This window comes from Mercenaria mercenaria, chromosome 3, assembly GCF_021730395.1.
Source record: "Mercenaria mercenaria strain notata chromosome 3, MADL_Memer_1, whole genome shotgun sequence".
Classification (NCBI taxonomy): Eukaryota; Metazoa; Mollusca; class Bivalvia; order Venerida; family Veneridae; genus Mercenaria; species Mercenaria mercenaria.
The window spans coordinates 46,531,662-46,552,523 of NC_069363.1; the positions used below are offsets into that span (position 1 = coordinate 46,531,662).

At 35.4% G+C, this 20,862-nt stretch overlaps 1 protein-coding gene across 3 annotated transcripts in view; it reads right to left on the reverse strand.

Annotated features, from left to right (window-relative positions):
- The window catches only part of LOC123524953 (alpha-N-acetylglucosaminidase-like), a 40,534-nt gene that overhangs the window by 12,276 nt on the left and 7,396 nt on the right, over positions 1-20,862 (reverse strand). For all 3 annotated transcript variants that reach the window (XM_045303592.2, XM_045303591.2, XM_045303594.2), the window contains exons 4-15: positions 19,552-19,736; positions 16,576-16,723; positions 14,384-14,454; positions 12,171-12,332; positions 11,840-11,905; positions 11,462-11,525; positions 9,975-10,045; positions 8,824-8,898; positions 8,116-8,200; positions 2,542-2,691; positions 2,026-2,168; positions 1,572-1,644 (exon numbers count right to left, since the gene is read on the reverse strand). In XM_045303592.2, the coding sequence (XP_045159527.2) occupies positions 1,572-1,644; positions 2,026-2,168; positions 2,542-2,691; positions 8,116-8,200; positions 8,824-8,898; positions 9,975-10,045; positions 11,462-11,525; positions 11,840-11,905; positions 12,171-12,332; positions 14,384-14,454; positions 16,576-16,723; positions 19,552-19,736 (1,293 nt within the window). The remainder of the gene's footprint in view (positions 1-1,571; positions 1,645-2,025; positions 2,169-2,541; positions 2,692-8,115; positions 8,201-8,823; positions 8,899-9,974; positions 10,046-11,461; positions 11,526-11,839; positions 11,906-12,170; positions 12,333-14,383; positions 14,455-16,575; positions 16,724-19,551; positions 19,737-20,862) is intronic.

Genomic DNA, 20,862 nt, shown 5'->3' on the forward strand with positions numbered 1-20,862 from the left:
GCCAATTTTAGTTTGTTTATACTAATTTGTTTTAGCTCAATTGTGATGAAAGCTTCAAGCTTACTGGAACCACTCTCAAGTCCGCTTCCTGGAAACCAGTACTGGTATCATATGAGAAGTGATGGTCGTGAACCCAGTGGGGCTCCGACCCACAACCTCTGGACTGAGCAGCCGACACCATATCCGCAAGATCACCGCTCCTATCCAATTTTAGTTGTAGTGAATATATTAAAACAAGTTACTACAACCACATAAAAGGAGCTAAATGTTCTACAAACTGCTTGCCATCTTTAAACAAAGGTTTATGAAGAAATCTCCTGTACTAGTTAAAGCTGGTCCCAAATCTAGTGACTGGAAGACAGATACACATACACTGTCAGATAGATGGGCACACTACAGGACAAAATGAAAAAGCTTACATATGATCTAAATTGTCTTATAGGCACATACGAGGGTTGTCCAGGTAGAATCTTAGAATGAATCCTTTTTTATTGATATCAATTTGTGACTATTTTAGACTGACATATATGTAGTCTATTTCAGAGGAACCAGAAATGTCTTTTATCAAAAAATCACTTTAAAAAAATGTTTTTCAACTTTTACTGAGGTTTGATACATGTATGCAGCACAAACCTTGCAGGACAACAATATACAACTTATGATATGTCTTCAAACTGTTGTAACAATGCACAGTGTCGATATTTCCACTAAAACTGCATATATACTTGTGTAAATCATTCCAACATCACAGTGCCAAATTTCAAGTAAGAGTTAAACAGTTGTTGTGTCATGCATACCAGTGATTAAACATATCATGTAAAATAGGCAACATTGAAGACACATACTGAAAAGCAATCAGATTCTGTACAAAATTTCACATAACTCTTGCATGTACTCTGAAGACATTGCAACTTTTTTAAAGCACCAGAATACTTTGCAGGCCATAGTTTATTACACTCGAAACCCTTTATAACGCTATTCAATGTACCATGGTATTAAGTATAAGCTGTACACTCTTGGCTCCCATATTTTTCAAGACCAAAAAAAAAAAAGATCCGCGGTTCTCGAACCTTGGACCCCAACGACAGCATTATAAAGGGGTCCCAGTGTATTGGAATTGCAGATTTTCTATTGGACATTTAGAAATTGTGCCCTGAGGCCGACCAAAAAACTGTCGTGATAGCAATATCCTGAAGAATGCACAATGTCATTAACGCCTTTGGGTGGAGGAACCTCAGGTACCGCCTCGGACATTATTTCATTGTGAGGGGGCATCAGAATAGAACCTTCCACAAGCCAGATAGATGGCTTCCTCAAATGAAAGAATTCTACACCCCAAAATAGATTTCAAATGCGCAAATGATTCAAAGACAGCCATGTTACAGCCACCTAGGCTCCAGAGATGACTGAACACAATGCATCAAATGCATAAACAGTTCCTAATGTTGTCAATTTCAAAAGTTCATTTGCTAAATTAGATAGCAGGAATGAAATCATGACATTAAAAATTTGAATACCATACTTCTACAGAGAATTCCAAAACATTTTGGACCTCTGAGAGAACAACGTACCTTTAATAACTGCCACGCCTGATCAGCATCTTGGTTATATTTCCCATACCTGTTCCTTGCAAAGTCTGAGAACCTAGAGACATAAAATAATTCTTGATTGTGACAATTATACTCATATCTATTTTTGAACGTTTTTTCTCTGACTTGGGGGTTTTGTACTCAAGCAATGAGGGGCAGGTAGTTCAGTCAGTTACTTTAACCACTCACACAAAGGTTTGTAAGTAGGTGATAAATACCTCACTGAAGTGATCTCTAGTACTTAAAAAATCAATGCATGCATTTAGAATCAAACCTGGATAAATCTAAATGTCAATGTACCATAGGTCTAGCTATATCTGTATGTTTTCCTTTAACTTCATCATGAATTGCAAGGATATCAATGGCCTCATTAAAAAAAAAAAAAAACATGAATAAATTATCTAAATAATATTCAGAAGATTAAGATATAGCTCACCATGCTGTGAGGTTCCTAGGGCTACTTGCATATGCATTTTCATTCATGAACTCATACATAACCTCATTCTGGTAAAGTCCTTCTGGAGTCAATCCTATCCCTATCATCGAACTGTTGGGGTAATTCCTCGCTGTAAATGGTCCCTGAAGAAATAGACAAATGAAATTTAAATAGTCTTAAAGAACCCTATGTTAATTAATCCCCGTAACTCCATGACCTACTGTCATGTAACAAAATAAAATATTAAGGACGTCTTGAATAAAGGGGAGAAAAAGAAATGGACAGGAAAAGACAACAGATTGATTTAATGCCATTTTCAACAGTAGTTCAGTGAGGGTAACTTCTAAATTATGTAACAGAACTGAATATGTGTTATTCAAAAGAAACTGACAAGATACCATTAAGTGTAAACAGTGACAGATCAATTAAGATAGATATATTGTCTTCTGTCCTTTAATGCTATTATATTTAAATAATTCTGAAATGTTCATACAAAGCAAATCATAGTACATGTACCTCATTAACAGTGTCTATGACGCCATACAGCCTCATGGTGCCTCCATAATTGTGTAACATACACCATATAAATGGCTGTCCATAAAATGACTTTGTCCTCTTGTATGCTGGAGTCTGTACAGCCATAAGATCCAGGACAATCATTCTTCCCTGCAAACACACAGTCATTTCTTTGATTGATTTTTATACACTGTAGAACCATTTAATTTCCTGGGCCTCAAATTTTGTGATTTGGGACAAAACGCCTAATTCGTCAGGATTTCAACTTACGAACATGAAATGTATGAGAATTTTACTTGTTCACTGGGATTTCATTTTGTGAACTGACGTAACTGCGAAATTTGAAAATATTAGTCCCACACAAATAATACTGATTTCACAATAAGTTCATTTTTCAGTTGTGTCTCAAAAGTAAACCTGATCGATTTTGGGCTAATGTTTCACCACAGACTTACTTTGTGTTGCAGGAAACTAAAACTCCCCCAAATAAATGATAGATGGAAACTGAACGACTTCAGACATATTGCCTTAAAATGTCAAATAATGACAGAAAACATTTCCCTACCTTTTATGTAACAACCAACAATGCTTTTCCTAAATTTCTCTTTAAGTAAATATAATAACTTCATGACATACATCATTTTTGAAGAACTCAGAGGCTGGCAATATGAACATTTTGTCAGATTTTCAAATTAACTTGATTAGTATTGTCAAAAAGTGATTTTGATGCGAGTATTTTCTATTGTAAATTTCAGCCATTTTAGACATCAAAAAGTTTTCAAACTTCAATTCTGACTTTTTTGTTTTGATGGACTGTTATTAAACTTTAATGATATCCCAGCAAAAAAACATCATTTCTATGTAAAATTTGTTTATAAAATTTCGAAAACAATAGTTTTTCAAAATTGTTATTGGGCCAGAATTTTACAGAGGCAAAAACACCGTCACACTTTTGGCAAAAAAATTACAATTCACAAGATATCTGAAAAATCCACAATAATGCTTCTACCACACCCAAATATCTGTGCAATGATGTATAACTTACATCTGAATCTTTCATACGATAAAACCACCATTCGTCAACAACTCTGTTAAAGATTTGGTGGACTGAACTGTAGTCAAAGATTTAAACTTGCAGGCTCTCCATTGACAGACTTTGGAAACTAAGCTAAACAGGCCGACATTCGTCATAAAATGGAAATCATTTTAAATAAGTCAACATAAAAATTTGATTTAAGCATGAATGGTTATGGCTCACATGTTAAAGCATATTTTGTAATGTCCACCCAATGTTTAAAAGCCAGGAAATATATTTTTAATGAAATCAGTTAATTCAAACAAGATGATAGTACTTTGAATCAAGAATTATAACACAATCAGGTGCCCGTTCCTTGTTAGTGATCTGTCTACTTTCAATATAGTTTATTAGTATCTACAGCTGTCCCCAGCTAGAAAACAAAATGTTTTCATTCTGAGTCTAAAAATGCATTTACATGTAAGACAAATTAAACAATTTAAACAAGAGCACCGCAATATACGAGGGGTGTTCCAAAAGTAATGTCACTTGCATCGGTTCTCCTATACTGCAAATGTTCTGATCATTTTAACTTGCTCTGCAAAATACTCTCCGTCAGCCTGAATACACCTTTTGAGCCGGCCAATCCTCTTTTGGAAGCATTTTTCATACTCTTCTATGGGAACACCCATCAGATACTGATAAACTGCAGATCCAAGGGCATTTCTCGATTTGTATCTCTTTCCAGACAGATGATATTTAAGTTTGGGAAACAGAAAATAGTCGCAGGGGGGCCAGGTCTGGCGAAAATGGAGGGTGTGGAATGACGGTAACCTCCGACTCCAAAAACTTGGTCACAATGCGTGCCTTGTGAGCGGGTGCATTATCATGCAAAAGTCGGAGGTACTTAAGTCCTGTTTCGGGGCGGCGACTTTTGTAGTAGTTCTTCAATTTTCTTAGAGCAACTTTTTTAATAGAATTTTCCTATGACAGTACTGCCTTTTGGTACAGGAATTTGAATGATTGGACCCTTATGAGTGAAAAAAATACATATAAAACCTTCTTCACCATTCATATTCATTTGGCAATACTTGGGCATCTCGCATTTTTGGTGACCCAAATTCGGTTGGAATACTTCCGCTTTGGTTCAAAATAATAAAGCCAGGTTCCATTACCAGTAACTATATTATCAAAAACCTTTTTGCTGTATTTTAGGTACATGTTCAGAAGTTTTTTTGCTATTGTTACACGGGTCCTCTTTTGTTCATCTATTAACAAATTGGGTATCCATCTTGCATTTATTTTTCTAAGTTTTAGGTGTTTCTTCAAAATTCCATGAACTCGTGCTAACGACAAGTTTGTCAGTCGGGCCAATTGCCTTACGGTGAATCGGGCATCCTTTTTTTAGCAAATTGAGGATTTTTTCGATGTTACCTTTCAACGTAGTTGTTGCAGGACGATCTGTGCGAGCAGCATCTTTGAGTTGCTGCTGTCCAGTCCTAAATTTAGCTACCCACCTACAAATAGTCCTATGAGACATCTGACCTTCCCCATAAATGTCGCACACCTCACGGTGAATATCTACAAGCTTCATGCCGAGTAGCGACCTACCTTTTATGTAGGCCCTAATTTCAAGCACATTTTCAGCTCTTTTCCCAGTCATTTTGTGTAAAGTGTAATGAATAGCTATAAAGCAATGTACACTGTACCAAAGTCAGTGAACGTGTGAGCGCGATATTACGATTCAGTGATCGTTCTATCGACACGAGGTGGTTTTGTGTACACATGACACGATTTCCGCGAAATAAAACACAAATGACATTATTTTTGGAACACCCCTCGTATGCCCGAAGGTATGATCTTTGACCCCGAAGTGTGACCTTGACCTTGAAGTCAGCCATCCGAAACATGCGCTCATAACATAATACATCCCTTCGGGTGTATAAAAATATATTTGGTTAGAACTTATGAGAAATATATATTCTGTTAATTAGTAACATCAAACATGCAGAAGGAACAAAGCCTAAAGGAGAAATGATAAATTAAAAGATGTTCTTAACTGATATGATAAAATTGGTTTACACAGCTAGAGTTTCTGGACTCAGTTCCAGTTCTGGCTTGTTCTCCCTAAGTAAGAAACAACTTCAGCACATGTATCAGAGGTGGAATACAAACAACATCAGATATAGTGCCTTCCATCAACTCATCATGGAAAATAGTTACAAATTTATCAGGAGCTAGAGGCTTATTAGAATTACTCCCCCATCTGCTTCCTGGGAAACCCAGTACTGGTGTTAAATGAGAAAGCATTGCCATGATCCTAGTTATGCTCGAACCCACAATCTCCAGGCTAAGCTGGTGACACCTGAACCACCAGACCACCACTCCCCTCTGCCTTACCCAGGTATCAAACTTGCAATTAGTTTGATGATATCCCTGTTCTCTACCTAATAAATTATCGAGACTATAGACAATGGACTTATAAAATTAACGAAAAATATTAGATTATTATAAGTTACTTACTGTGAAATCATTAATATTCGTGGGGGACTAATTTTCGTGGATTTCGTGGTTGTGTCAATCCATGAAACTTAATCCCAATGAACAGGTAAAATTCCCATTCATTTTACAGTCAAAAGTTGAAATCCACGTATTCATATCCCCATGAAATTGCCGTTTTGACCAAAACCACGAAATTTCATACCCACGAAATTAAATGATTTTACAGTAGTTTCTGGTTAATTATGCAAAATACAACTATGATCAAATTGCTGGAAAGAAAGTGAGATATTTTTTCAATTCCTAAATGTCAGCCAGTTTGTAAAAAGGTGTTTCTTACTTTTGAAGTAACTGTGACAAGTGAACATTTAATGTTTTTAACAAAAAGAACAAGAGCTGTCTAATACCAGCATGCTCGACCATTTGAATCCCTTCCACCTAATATTAGATTTCACAGACCTTGAAAAGGGGGCATAATTTAACCAATATATAAGCCAGAGTTATGCAGCTTGCCATGTGAAGTTAACTCATAGTGCTAAAGACATGTGTGAAGGATTTGGCTTCATAGTTTTTGAGAAACCTGCTTACATGCAAAACTTTTAACAATCATTTCAAAGATATAAAGGGACATAATTTTTAGAAAATAAAAAGCTTGAGTTATGTGAAGTCATCTTATGACCCCAAAAATATATGTGAAGTTTGAAAGCATTTGGCCCAGCAGTTTTTGAGAAACCTGCTTACATTAAAAACTTTTACCAAAATTGTCACCTGGGGTCATTTCATAATGCTGAATACATGTACGAAGTTTGAAAGCATTTGGCCTCGTAGTTTTAGAGGATCTGCTTACATGGAAAACTTTTGTGTAACAGACACCAGAACTAACAGCAATGAAAGGGTGACAACAAAAGATTTACTATTTCAAAAATTTAAAAGCTAAAAATACAAACACAGTTTTCTTTTGGTTTTAACAATGTGCAAGTTTACACTTGGACTAAATATTTTGTAGTGATATGTTTATCACATTACATCAATGATCAGATCAATTTGATTTTCAAAGTCAGTTAACATAACCCTCTCCCAGGATATGGACACTGACTAATTGTTAACCCTTATCATGCTGGACACGACTGATTTTGCCTTTGCGACCAGTGTAGATCATGAACAGCCTGCACATCTGTACAGTCTGATCATGATCTGCACTGTTCGCTATCCATTCAGTATCTTTTTGGTAAGCACCCCCTTTTAACAGTTAATGGTACTGTCCGAACTGAAAGACGGACAAGTTCATTATAGAAATTTAGCAGAGTAAGGGTTAAGCTAACTGGGCTTACCATTTTATCAAAATCCCTTTTTTATCATCACACATGTATTAAAGCCAGAGATATGATAGTCCCTGACACAGTGCGAAAGACAACGTCACCTAGTAACAGAAGTCATAAAAGCTTTAGTTTGTGCTGGTTGCCAAAATGAAGATGCCTCAAGAAACATTCAGCCCTGCATCAACCTATCAATCAAGTGATAAATCACTGTCTCTAACTATCCACTAGTTATAAACAGGTATTTATTTAAATCCTTAACTGCAACAGGTATATGTAAACTTCAACATCAGTATACAACTTATTCGATTCAATACATACGGCATGAATATATATAATGTTCTTCAGAAAACACCAGTATCTTTTTGTTGCCAAGGATGCTTAAATCATTATTATTCATGTGAGCCTTTGTTTCATGGATTTCTTGACAGCATTAATCCAAGAAACCATAGTTTCTCATTCACTTTACCTTAATTTTTGTTTTCCCTAATTCATATCACTCTGAAAAAGCCATTCTGGCTAAATCCATAACATTTTGTCAACACAGTACATTTTTGTGATGTGACACTTATTATGTTGTTATACAAATCTTCATTTTGGTCAAGCAACAAATAGCAGAGTATTTCCATAACAAAGAGTGTAAGAAACTGATCAACGGCCACAAAGGATGTTAATATAAGCTGTAAAGAAGGTGCAGAAGTTCAAACAACCTAGAGTTACATAATTATATATGTTCAATGTCACCTGAGGAACTGATGTCAACAAAGCTTTTGTTTGTTCTGGATGCCAGAATTGGGGTTCGGATAGGAACAGCAAGCCTTGCATCAACCTAGTGTTGTAATCATTAATATAGTCAAACACTATGTCAAACACTACAAATCTAAAATAAATGAAGTTAAACAAGAATGGTGTTTTGAGATGTATGCATGCATTCAAAATAGAAAACAAGTGAACTAGGCAATATTTACAACTACCATTTGATCAGCCTAACCCTTAATTACTTCCAACATTAAAGGGGAATACACAACATTTGACATCTACATTCTTCTTAACAAGAGCTTGGTGAAATATTAAAAAATTGGCAAAAAAAAGACATGAAAATTGGACTACAAACATAACAAGATATGCATGGTAACAAGTAGCTATTTGTATACTATCCATGTTATGAAACGGCAGCCAGTTTGGGCACAGTGACGTCATCATTCATAGCAACTAAGATATTATATTTTCAGGTCAATGTAAAAGTGTATACCTTGAATGTAAGTTTGAATGTAAAAGTGTATACCTTGAATGTAAGATTCACATTCAGTTGTATCTAACATAATTTATTCATAATTATGAAAGAACAGTGATGTCACTGTGCTCAAAATGGCTGCCATTTCATCATACTGATAATATTTAAATGACTAGGTCTTTCCTGTGTAGGGGCTTATAAGTACTGAAATACCTTACCACACAGCTTTCTGGTCTGCAGCAGTCATGGCACTGTAAACTGCTTTTCCAGCTGCCCTTACATAGTCCGTATCACTACAATGTGTGAAAAAATATGAAGAATGTAATACAAAGTAAAACTCTAGGAAGAAATGAACAATCCAACTCATCACTACTGGGAAATCTTACAGCACCAAGAATTATCTGGTGAAAGCTTAGTTCAAACTAAGGGCTTAACAGAAAGAATTCTCAACTATCAATAATAATTAAATGCCATTTTTATGCTATTTTCCACAATTATCCATTTTTTTCGACTTGCGACCACACTGATTCCCTTTGATGTAACTGGCTGCAGTCTTTTTTAAAGTCCTATGTATTTACATTTTTAAAAACATCTATTCACATTATGTCACAGGCAATAAAGATTCATCAATGATAAACATGTGTTTACATATATAATGGCCTAGGCAATACAGACAAATTAAATAATAAACGTAACAGCCCAGGCAATACAGACAAATTAAATGATAAACGTAACAGCCCAGGCAATACAGACAAACTAAATGATAAACGTAACAGCCCAGGCAATACAGACAAACTAAATGATAAACGTAAAAGCCCAGGCAATACAGACAATAATATAAACGACAGCCAGGCAATACAGATAAATAAACGTTCAATAAGCTTATGCCCCGGCAATATCAGACAAACTAATAAAACGAGTCAAGTCAAACTGAGCAGGTGAGCAAATGAGAATGTCACAGGCTACATATAGATCAAATCTGTAAACTAGCCCAGGACAAATACAAAACAAAATTCAAAGATGGTCAAGGTCAAACTGAGGTCAGATGATGTCTGAAGATGAGGAATGGTCACAGGTTACATCTGCATTAGTATCAAGTCATTCTAGTAAGGGATATTGACGCTAGACGAAACGGTTCCATTTGGCTAACCTATACGACAGCGACAACGAACGACAAACGAACAACGACAGACAATATATATGCCTCCACATAGTAAGCCGGGGCATAAAAATGTAAATGATAAATATAACAGCCCAGGCAATACGAAAATTAAATGATAAACATACAGCCCAGGCAATACGACAAATTAAATGATAAACATAATGGCACAGGCAATTCAGACTAATCAAGTGATAACCATGTTTTTACTTTGAAATTGGAACCATCTCATTGAATGTGTCACCATTGTAAATATGATCTACACCAAACTCTTCCTCCATCTGAAATAACGAATTAGACAATTATCATCTGGAGACAAGACTATTCTGAATAATATATTCATACAAGATCATCTTCAATTGTATGTACGTTGTATTTATAACATATAGTATATACAGTCGACAGACACGTTTTTGAAGAATTATCAATGTTTATGAAAATCATAAGTCATTTTTTTAGAGAATAAGAAAATAACCTGATTAGAAATTCATAAACTTGGTGACTGCTTTATTTTATGATAAAACTCAACTTATAAGCATTTTTATTACTAAATGTGAATTCGAATTTTATCGAACATCGCAAGTCACTCATTTTAAAGACTACATCGTCATATTCCTTTCGTCCTCGGTAAATTTTTGACATTAATCGTTATCATTTGTAATTTCATAGGCCAGTGAGTTATCGAATATATTCACGTATATTTCGATAACCACGAAACTAATAAAGCCATCTTTTCTCACACTTGTGATTAACAGACTACTGTATTTTATAACAATATATAATACAATGTCAGATAGACACAGTTCTTTGAAAAATTAACAATGTTTATGAACATATTGCATCATGTCATTTTTTTAGAGAATAAGAAAATCCCAACCTGGCAGTTGAGGAAAGTTCAGAAACTTGGTAGAACTTCTTTTTTTATGATAAAATCTCAACCTTCATAAGCATTTTAAGGATCTTGCATGTGCAGGCTGATAGTGGTCTGTACTGGTCGCAAAGGCAGAATCACTTGCCACCAGCAGGCTAAAGGTTAATATAGGCAGATCAGTTTTGTAACATCAGGTCAGTTTTCCTACCAAGTTTAGTGGAAATCATACCAGTACTCAATTTTGGTGCATGTCATGACAACTTCTCCACCAAAGGTGGATAATAAACAACATAAGAATGGGATTTCCTAATGGCATGAATTACTCCACCACTGCAGATCTAGACGGGTAACTCAATGTACTCCCTACCCAGAAAGTCTCCTAGGGAAAATGTTGACATCAGAAAAATAAACATTTATTGGGAAATGTCTGATATACATGGTTTATTCAGCTAAGCATTACACACTTTAAAGATTAAGATTTAAAATAAGTTGCTTTAACTGGATTTTATATATCAGAAGATTTCACATGAGCACATTACAGAATACACACTGTTAAATTTACATATTGTGTGATTGTATATCAATCTTTCAACAGAAGCATCTGACAACATAAACTTAACATTAAACCAAACTGTGTATATATGTTGTGCATAATAAGTATTTTGCAGACTGGTTTCCTAGACTGGTTCCAGTCATTGTCATATATCATGTGCAAATAGTCATTGTTAGGGTCAGTGGCCGCCATCAAGAAAACAAATTGTCATTGTCACTGAAAAACTAACTGTCTTCAGATTAAACATGAAAGAAAACAGCATGGATTAATTACCTTTCTTATCAAAGATGCACCAATCTTCTTGAAAAGAGGATCTTGGAAATCTAACAAGTAGGTGCTGAAAATATACACAGGTATACAAAAGATGTAATTGTTACTCCGTTGGAAAGCTGAGATCTTAAAAAACTTTTTTTTTCAATTTTAGAAGAATTAATATAAAACTTGGATTTTGCCGCAAATATGTCTAACTTTACATCCACTGGAAAGAAAATTGCCCTTAAACTTTTTTAAAAGTTCGAAAGTGTATCAAAGGTTTTACAGGTATTTTGTACTTCAATGTAATATTACAGTAGTATTAATTGTAATGACACCAACAAATGGCTAAGTGCAATAGCTCTACCTATTCTTCAAATAGTGAAGCTAATAATTTACCAGCAGTAAGTCTTGTTGAAACGTCCCCAATTATCCAACTGACTGACCTTCACCTTTGGATATAACCTAGAAATGATAAATACAGTTGATATTCTAAAATGTATGAATTCAGAAGGATTGATTTAGAAAATGAAAACACATGTAATCAGTCCAAATTTTACTTGTACTGAATCGTTGACAGCATGATAAATAAGATTTGTGAATACATTTAAACTGGTTAGATATCAGAAGTAGATTACTGATATTCTAACTGTATAACATTACATATACGAGAAGACTACAAGTCCTGCCTTCATACATTTTTCAAGACAACTAAATGATCTAGATATACCTTGTTATAGCCTTAGGCACATGACCAGCAAATGCCGGTAATACTGGTGTCATCCCGAGCTCCCTCATTCGATCTAGGATCTTGTGCTGAAGGGCAAGCTGGTCTTCTATCCAGGTCTGAGGTAGCGGTCCGCCCCATCCTTCCATGTTACCCATTCTTGCCCTGAAGACAAATAGTGGCATGACTTTCATATGCATGTGCATTTGAACTTAAAAGACTTACAAAAGCTTTTTAAAGCTATGCTACAAATATAAGATATGCACATAAAGAATTGAATTGATGTCTACAGGACATTGGTGCCAACACTTACTGTCACTGTATGGTCATATGTTACTTGCTGACAATGCAAGACTAAATAAACCTCCATGTTACCTTAGGTTGAGAGTGAGAGTCCTTCAGAAAGGAGGTGGGGAAAGTGGCTATTGATACTAGAAAGTATCTGGGGAGGGCGGTTATGAATATTAAAATACATCATCAAGAAACACAAGGTAAAAGAAACTGCAACAGTACAATCTAGAATTGTGTCCATAGGACATGGGGGTCCCCACATACTGTGCCATTCTCTATATAGCAAAACCTATCAAATGGCCATAACTGCAGTAAAAATATTCACAGAAAAAATTCTTTTCTTACTGGTCATCTGCATATCAAGCTTGTTCATCTGTGAAAGTTTGAAACAAATCAGGCTAATAATGTGGGAGGAACTTTTTTCTAAATTCCATTATAGCAAAAACTATCAAAGAGCCGTAACTGCAGTAAAAATAGTCACAGAAAAATTTTCTTCCGTTATGGTCATCTGCACATCAAGCTTGTTCACCTGTGAAACTTTGAAGCAAATCAGATTGATAGTGTGGGAGGATTTGGACACACAAGATTTCGGGATATACGTACGTGTGGAGAGCAGCAATGCTACTGCCCCTCTCCCCCACATAAATGTGCGAGGGCATAAAAATTGGGGATGGGCCATAACTTTGGTTTTATAAAGTGAAATCTTAAACAAACCCCGGGTGCAGTTTCATGACTTTAGGTACAAGTCTTTTTGAGATATGGATGAACTAAAATCAGATGGATGGATGAACATGAGGACAGACATATGGACAAGGGAAAATCTACGTGCCAACCACAGCTTTTAAAAATTCTGGCGAGCAAGAAATGGTATAAATACTCTAATAACTCTTTATCTTTGATTTAAACAGTAAGTTTATATTATTTCTAATTACTTCCCTGCAAAAGGTGTGAATGTAAAGTCATAAAAGGTTTTTGACAGAAATACTTTTCCGACAAGCCAAGTAAGAAACACATCTAAATACACGTATTAATATGAGCCGTGCCATGGGAAAACCAACATAGTGGGTATGCGACCAGCATGGATCCAGACCAGCCTGCGCATCCGCGCAGTCTGGTCAGGATCCATGCTGTTCGCTAATAGTTTCTCCAATTCCAATAGGCTTTAAAAGCGAACAGCATGGAGCCTGACCAGACTGCGCGGATGCGCAGGCTGGTCTGGATCCATGCTGGTCGCATACCCACTATGTTGGTTTTCCCATGGCACGGCTCATATGTTGCTGTTTTTAAAAGGAAACTGACATGCTCCTATTTCTGGTTCAAAAGACCACAACGTTTCGGTATATGTTAATGAGTCTTAACATCATAAAATTAACAGAAAGCCTGATTAATGGTAAAAGAAACAAATTTACATTAATTTTATCAAAGAATGATTTCATTAAGTGCTATGCGAACTGGATTACCAGTTCAAACAGACACATTTTCAAGATAAGTTTAATTTTTTAAAATTTTGCAATAAAAGTTTTTAACATAATATTATAGACTTTTCCATTGTAGTCTGCTAGCTCTTCCAAAACCAAAATTTCAAGTATATTCAGGTAAGCCAGGAATGGGTCAAACTGAAACCAAACTGGAAAAATGCTTTTCACTTCCCCAGGGTTTAAGATGACTAACTTGCTAAAATTTATGAATGAATGTGTCAATTCACACTCTACTATAATAAGATAGTGCTGAAAAGAAAAGCAATGTTTTGTTTTTCTTCCTCTATTATTCTAAGAATGCAGCATACAAGGAAAAGAATCTATCACTAGAGAATGGTGCAGATGAAAATATCTGCAGAGCCTCGTTACCACCTAAACAGTTACCCATGAGCCAAATATTTCCATCCACACCTTCAACCAGTGAAAGATCCTTATATGACTCCTTACCATGCCAGAAAAGCTGGTCCAGCAAAGTGATGCTGCAGATCTTCATCAGTAAACCCCAGTTCTCTGTATACCTACAAGAGATAAGAAGTATTTTTATGCAATAAACATAGATAAGACCCAGATCTCTGTATATCTATAAGAAGTAAGAAGTATATTTATACAATACTCAAAGATCAACCCCAGTTCTCTGTATACCTATAAGAGATAAGAAGTATATTTATACACTATACACAGATAAATCCAAGTTCTCTGTATACCTATAAAAATAAGAAGTATATTTATACAATACATTGTACTCACAGATAAACCCCACTTCTCTGTATACCAACAAGAGATAGGACATGACTGCACATAGATAAATTCCAATTCCTTAGGTCCAGTTGAGAGCAAAATTTCTCAAGATATTAATGAAATAACATTTCTTATTACAGCTATATAATATTATCATTAATCAAGCATATATAACAGATATTTACACCTTATTTGAAATATATAATATTACTGTTACTAAAATTCACAATAATATTTCTCCAGTTGTTGTATCCTTCATACTTAAGAATACAGACCAGTACTATGAAATCAATATCAGGGGTGGGGGATTTTTGTGGATTATGGGTTGTGACAATACTCAAAACTAAAAAGCAATGACATAACAAGCGCTGTCACTATTGGTGACAAATGCCCCCGAAGCATGCTACAATTGTCTGCGCAAAAAAATCACACATCATTTCATGACCTTGACCTAAGAGACCCGGGTCATAACCGTCACACACCTTCTCAATATGGTTAACATTTGTGTCAAATTATTTTCAAATCCCTAGATAAATGTCAAAGTTACAGACCAGACAAGAAAAACCTTTGACTTCTAAGTGTGAGCTTGACCTTGGAGCTAGGGGTCTGGGTCTTGTGCGTGACACATCATCTCATTATAGGGAACATTTATGCCAAGTAATTTTAAAATCCCTTCATCAATGGCAGAATTATGGACCAGACAAGAAACAGATCATGTGAACTTTTAACCTCTAAATGTGACCTTGACCTTAGAGCTAGGGATCTGGATCTCGCACACGACAAGTCATATCATTATGAGGAACATTTAAGCCAAGTTATTTCAAAACCCCTTGATGAACGGCAGAGTTATGGACAGGACAAGAAACAGACCCTGTTAACATTTGACTTTTAAGTGTGACCTTGACCTTGGAGCTAGGGGTCTGGGTCTTGTGCATGACACATCATCTCATTATGGTAAACATTTAGCCAAGTTATTTCAAAATCCCTTCATGGATGGCAGAGTTATGGACCGGACACGAAACAGACCATGTTAACCTTTGACCTCTAAGCGTGACCTTGACCTTTAATTAAAATTACAAATGCTGGCAAACTTTTTAACCCCTACACTCATGAAAATGATGTCACAGTTGAGGACCCACTTCTAGTACGAAATTTACAAGTTGATAAGAAAAATATTTTGTGTCTACTGGTAAGTTTAATAAGTAGAATATATGCATTGCTTAATTATTACACTCTGTGAAATCATTAACATTTACGCTCCTAAATTTCTAAAATGGACTGGTCCATCATCCAATGTGGGAAGTACCACTTATTATTCAAAGGGGTGTTCACTGATAAATTACTGACTAAATAACAAACAGTGCAGACCATGATCAGCCTGCGCAGATCCTGATCTACACTGGTCGCAAAGGCTAAATCACTTGCCATGATAGCAGGCTAAAGGTTAATTTGTGAGGGGGACTAAATTTCATTGATTTCAAGCTAGAGTCAAACCATTAACTTTAATCCTAACAAACAACTTAAATTTCTATTCAATCCACCAATTCATATCCCCATGAAATAATCATTACTGCAAAGACAACAAAATTTTATGCCCAAAAAATGTAATAATTTCACAGAATTCAAGTTTCAAATTCCTTTAAGCATTGTAGATTGGGTAATTTCTGTGTCACTTTTATTTTATATACTTGAGAGACAACACACTTAATTGCATTATTCAGAATACAGGTATGTGTTTTGTAGTTTATTATAGATATTGATTTCTCCTTATTCACAAGTAATTTAAATCATTTTGTCCTGTTAATGAAAATTTGTGAAAATAGAACCTGTTCAAATATTACTCAATCTACGAAACTGAAAGCAATCTGAAAACAAGTATCTAATAATACAACATAACATACCCTCTGAAATATAGCTTCCTGTCCTGTAAATGCAAGTGGTAGGTTAATACCATTCATTGCCATCCAGTCTATATGTCGCTGCCATTTCTCCCAGTCCCACCACACAAAAGTGTAACTTGATGTGCACACATTTTGGTAGTAACGAAATCTAATATAATGAAAAAAATATGAAGAAACAAGAGCTGTATGTACGACCTGTCGGAAGCAAGTTGGTATGTTATTTTGTATGCTTTGACCTTGACCTTTTACCAAATAACCTCAGAAACATCAGGATTCATCTATTGACTGCAGGCAACCATCCTAAGAAGGTTGACAGCCAGCGATCTTTGATTAATGAGGTGAAACTATTTTCAGTCCTGAGGTTACTATGACCTTGATCTTTGATCAACTGACCCCCAAAAGAATACAAGTCATCTACTGACCACAGACAATCATCTTGTTAAAATTGACAACTAAAGGTCAAATCATTTTTTAGTAACTGAGCTGAAAAGGTTTTCAGTCTCAAGGTCACTGTGACCTACTGATCCAAAAAACAAAAGGTTGATCTACTGGCCACAGGCAATCATCCAATGAAGTTTGACCACTGTGAGACCAAGCATTGTCTGGTTGGAAACAGAATGGTCTACCAATGGACAGACTGACCAACCAACAATGAGCAAGAGGGGCATAATAATTGTTACAAATACAGTAGAGTGGGTGTCTGTCATTTTTGTTGTCTAAGAATCTCTGATCTCTGTCACAAGAAATGTAAACTATGATTCAACAGCGCTGTAACAAATCTATTTATGATTTATATACTCACTGTCAAAGACTTCACTCAACTTTGAAATTCTTCAGGATATGCTGGGGGCATGCTCACTGGTATGTTTCTAAACCATTTAAACTTAACTTAAGGAGGTAGGTTACCTTGTTACAAGGGTAAATTCAAATTAGTTGAACCGCAGCATTCTTTTGTATTTCGTGTAATATGAAGTTTTAACTGCTTCAATCTCAATTTCGTTTGTCTCTGTCCCTTCAAGTTAAATTTTTATCCAGGTTTGAAGAACATGACCCTCCAAAGGTATTTCATATTGAAAGAAGAAGGAAAATACGAATATTTAACACTTTTCAGTGTATTTTAGTTTCATCGATATCCGTAGAAGTCTGAATAATTGATAGTTTTACTAATATGCACTTTAGCTTTCTAATATAAGCTTAAAATGTATATGTCGCGGGGCTCGTGTTTCCATGGTAACGCATTTTCTCTCATTTTTAAACAAGTATGTATAAAAATAGGGGTTTTCGACGGCCTCAGTGCCATTCTGTTAATGACCAACATGGATTATTTGGGTAATATTATTAGCAAAATACTAAGCACTTTACATGGTACCCTATTTTTCTTAAAGTTTAAAGTAACCATGGCAACAGAGATGTTTAAAATAGCTTATATCTTGCTTTTTGTCCTAATTTTTTATAAAAAGTATTGATTAAGATTATCTTTCTAGCTGATAAAGCTTTAAAACATATTATTTCTAACGTAAGTTATATTTTCGTGTTATTTGCATTTATTCAAACAAATTTCACAGCTTAGAATACTTACAGCAGTACCCCACGACTGGAATTTTTCATGGAAAAATCTTTCAGCATGCTGCTTTTATTCTCATGGATATTGTTGAAATGAAAATAAAAAGCCGAAGCTGTGTTTCTTAAATAGACCAGTGTCAACGCTTTTAAATTTTACATTTAGATACATAGGTCACGGGCTTCGTTTCCATGGTAACATCAATTAAATTCAAGAAACCACAATTTTCTACTGAAATTGCAACAATTTTAGATCTTAGTTTTAGAACATAAGTAACAAATTATCAACGGAACCTGAAAATAGGTATTAGAAATCAAACTGCTAGATTTTTTATTTGAAAATGGCCGTAACAAGTAACCTTTCACCCAACTATATTCCAAATAACATTGCTTATCATCACCCATTTTCTTACATTCCGCATAACATTTCAATATATCTACATAAAAGAAGCAAAATATTGATTATTATTCAGAGCAAAAGACTCATAAAAAAAATTTCAGCAAATAATGGTTATTTGAAAATAGTTAAAGTAAACAAAATGCACAGAATTACGTACTTTCAAGATAAAAGCTATTAATTTTGCGCGGTAACTGGCACGTAACGTCATGACGTCAATGACGTCATTTTAAGGCAACATTGTTTTGAAGCGTTTCTGCGGCAATTTATTCATTATTTCTGCATTATTAAACCATAAAGCATCAGATCGAAGACAGGTTCATGATTAATTTTCAGAAGAATGAATATACAGACACATTTAGTTTGTCGTAAACGCCGTCGTAAATCGTCACGTTAGCTTCCGGTTGGACATGCGCACATACAAATATGAAGGTAACCTACCTCCTTAAATAACTCATTAAAAAATTTAAATGGCCCGACACTGACAAGGGGTCTCCATGGCTAAGTTGAGATGGCTGACTTGGAATCACTTGCCCCTCATTGCTATGGGTTTGTGTGTGCGTGTTTGGGTTCAGTGTCTTTTTCAACAATTTTTTCAGTTATACAAACAACAAAATCTAATTGTAGTAGTGAGTGCAAATGCCAAGCTGTTGGTTTGAAACATTGCTAATGGGTAGAATTCTTTCATGTGAGGAAGCCTTCCAGCTGGCTTGAAGGTCAGTGCTTCTACCCAGGTGCCCATCTGTTGCTTGAAATGATAATCAGAGGAGCACCTTGAGTCTTCTCCAACCATGAAATGACGTTTAGTTGCTATTATGACCTATGATTGTCTTGGTGTGATGTTAAACCCTCCAAATGGTAGACTTAACAACTCTTCCTTGTTTTAACTAGACACAGACATTACAACAGTTTTTTTTAATCATTATCCATTCATTAGTATATAAAATTCTTACAAATATTTAACACCCAATATCTAAGATTTCTGTCATTATACATTTCGAGGGCCTAAAACGGCATACCTATCATTTGTTGTTACAGTGATACCAGGTTTGGAGATCACAGGAAGTGGACTAGGAAGGCTCAGCTGCTCCCCGGCCCAGGTAAACTGACACCCGCATTTTGTCTTCAGGAAATAATAGAAACCCATTGCCGCGGAAACACCAGAGGTAGCAGATATGGTCACATTACTGCCATCTGATATTAACTGAAAATAAACAATAAGATACAATAACAGTACATTCATAAACTTTGTAAACAGCTTCCTAGGTTCCTATTTACCACAATAATGTAAATAAATGTTTATAAAAAAATCTATAAATTGAAAATATTTTTTTTTATAGGATATCTTATTTACATTCATTGTGCATTTAAACTTGATATCTCTGTTGCATGTAGGAACACTTCCCTCATCAAAATATATTTTCATTATATCTGCATCTGCAACTATAAACCTCAGTATTACAAGTGTGTTAACAATTCCCAATAAATTCACATGGCTATGACTCGATGTAAGAGCTGAACCTTCTAGAGGTAACATCATTCAATTATCAACAATTGTTAACATATGTCATATTGTCCTATGAGGTCCTGCATTTTACAGGACGTTACTCAAGGACAGTGTTCACTATGAGGCAGCATTAAAACGTTTACTATTACAACAGCTGCCTCAACAGAAAATGTACATACCGTGGGCTGAGCGCGAAACTATTGTAACTGTATATGAATAAAGAACAAGATACAATAGTTTCGCCCTCAGCCCTCGATACATTAAATGTGTCTCTATATTCTGGAATATTGTTTACTGTTTTGTTTGTTTTTGGTTTAATGCCGTTTTTCAACAGTATTTCAGTCATGTAACAGCTGGCAGTTAATCTAACCAGTGTTCCTGGATTCTGTACTAGTACAAACCCGTTCTCCACAAGTAACTGCCAACTTCCCCACATGAATTATCAGAGATGGAGGATGAATGCTTTCAAACACAATGCCTTTTATCAAACTGTCACGGAAAACATACACCCCAACCGGGGATCGAACTTGCGACCCCGCAATCTGTAGACCAACACTCAATACTGAGCTAAGGGGGCGGGCTAATTGTTTACTGTGATATCAACACTTACACTGAATGTGTCTCTGTATTCTGGATCATTGTTTACTGTGATATCAACACTTACATTGAATGTGTCTCTGTATTCTGGATCATTGTTTACTGTGATATCAACACTTACATTGAATGTGTGTCTGTATTCTGGATCATTGTTTACTGTGATATCAACACTAACACCAAATGTGTCTCTGTATTCTGGATCATTGTTTACTGTGATATCAACACT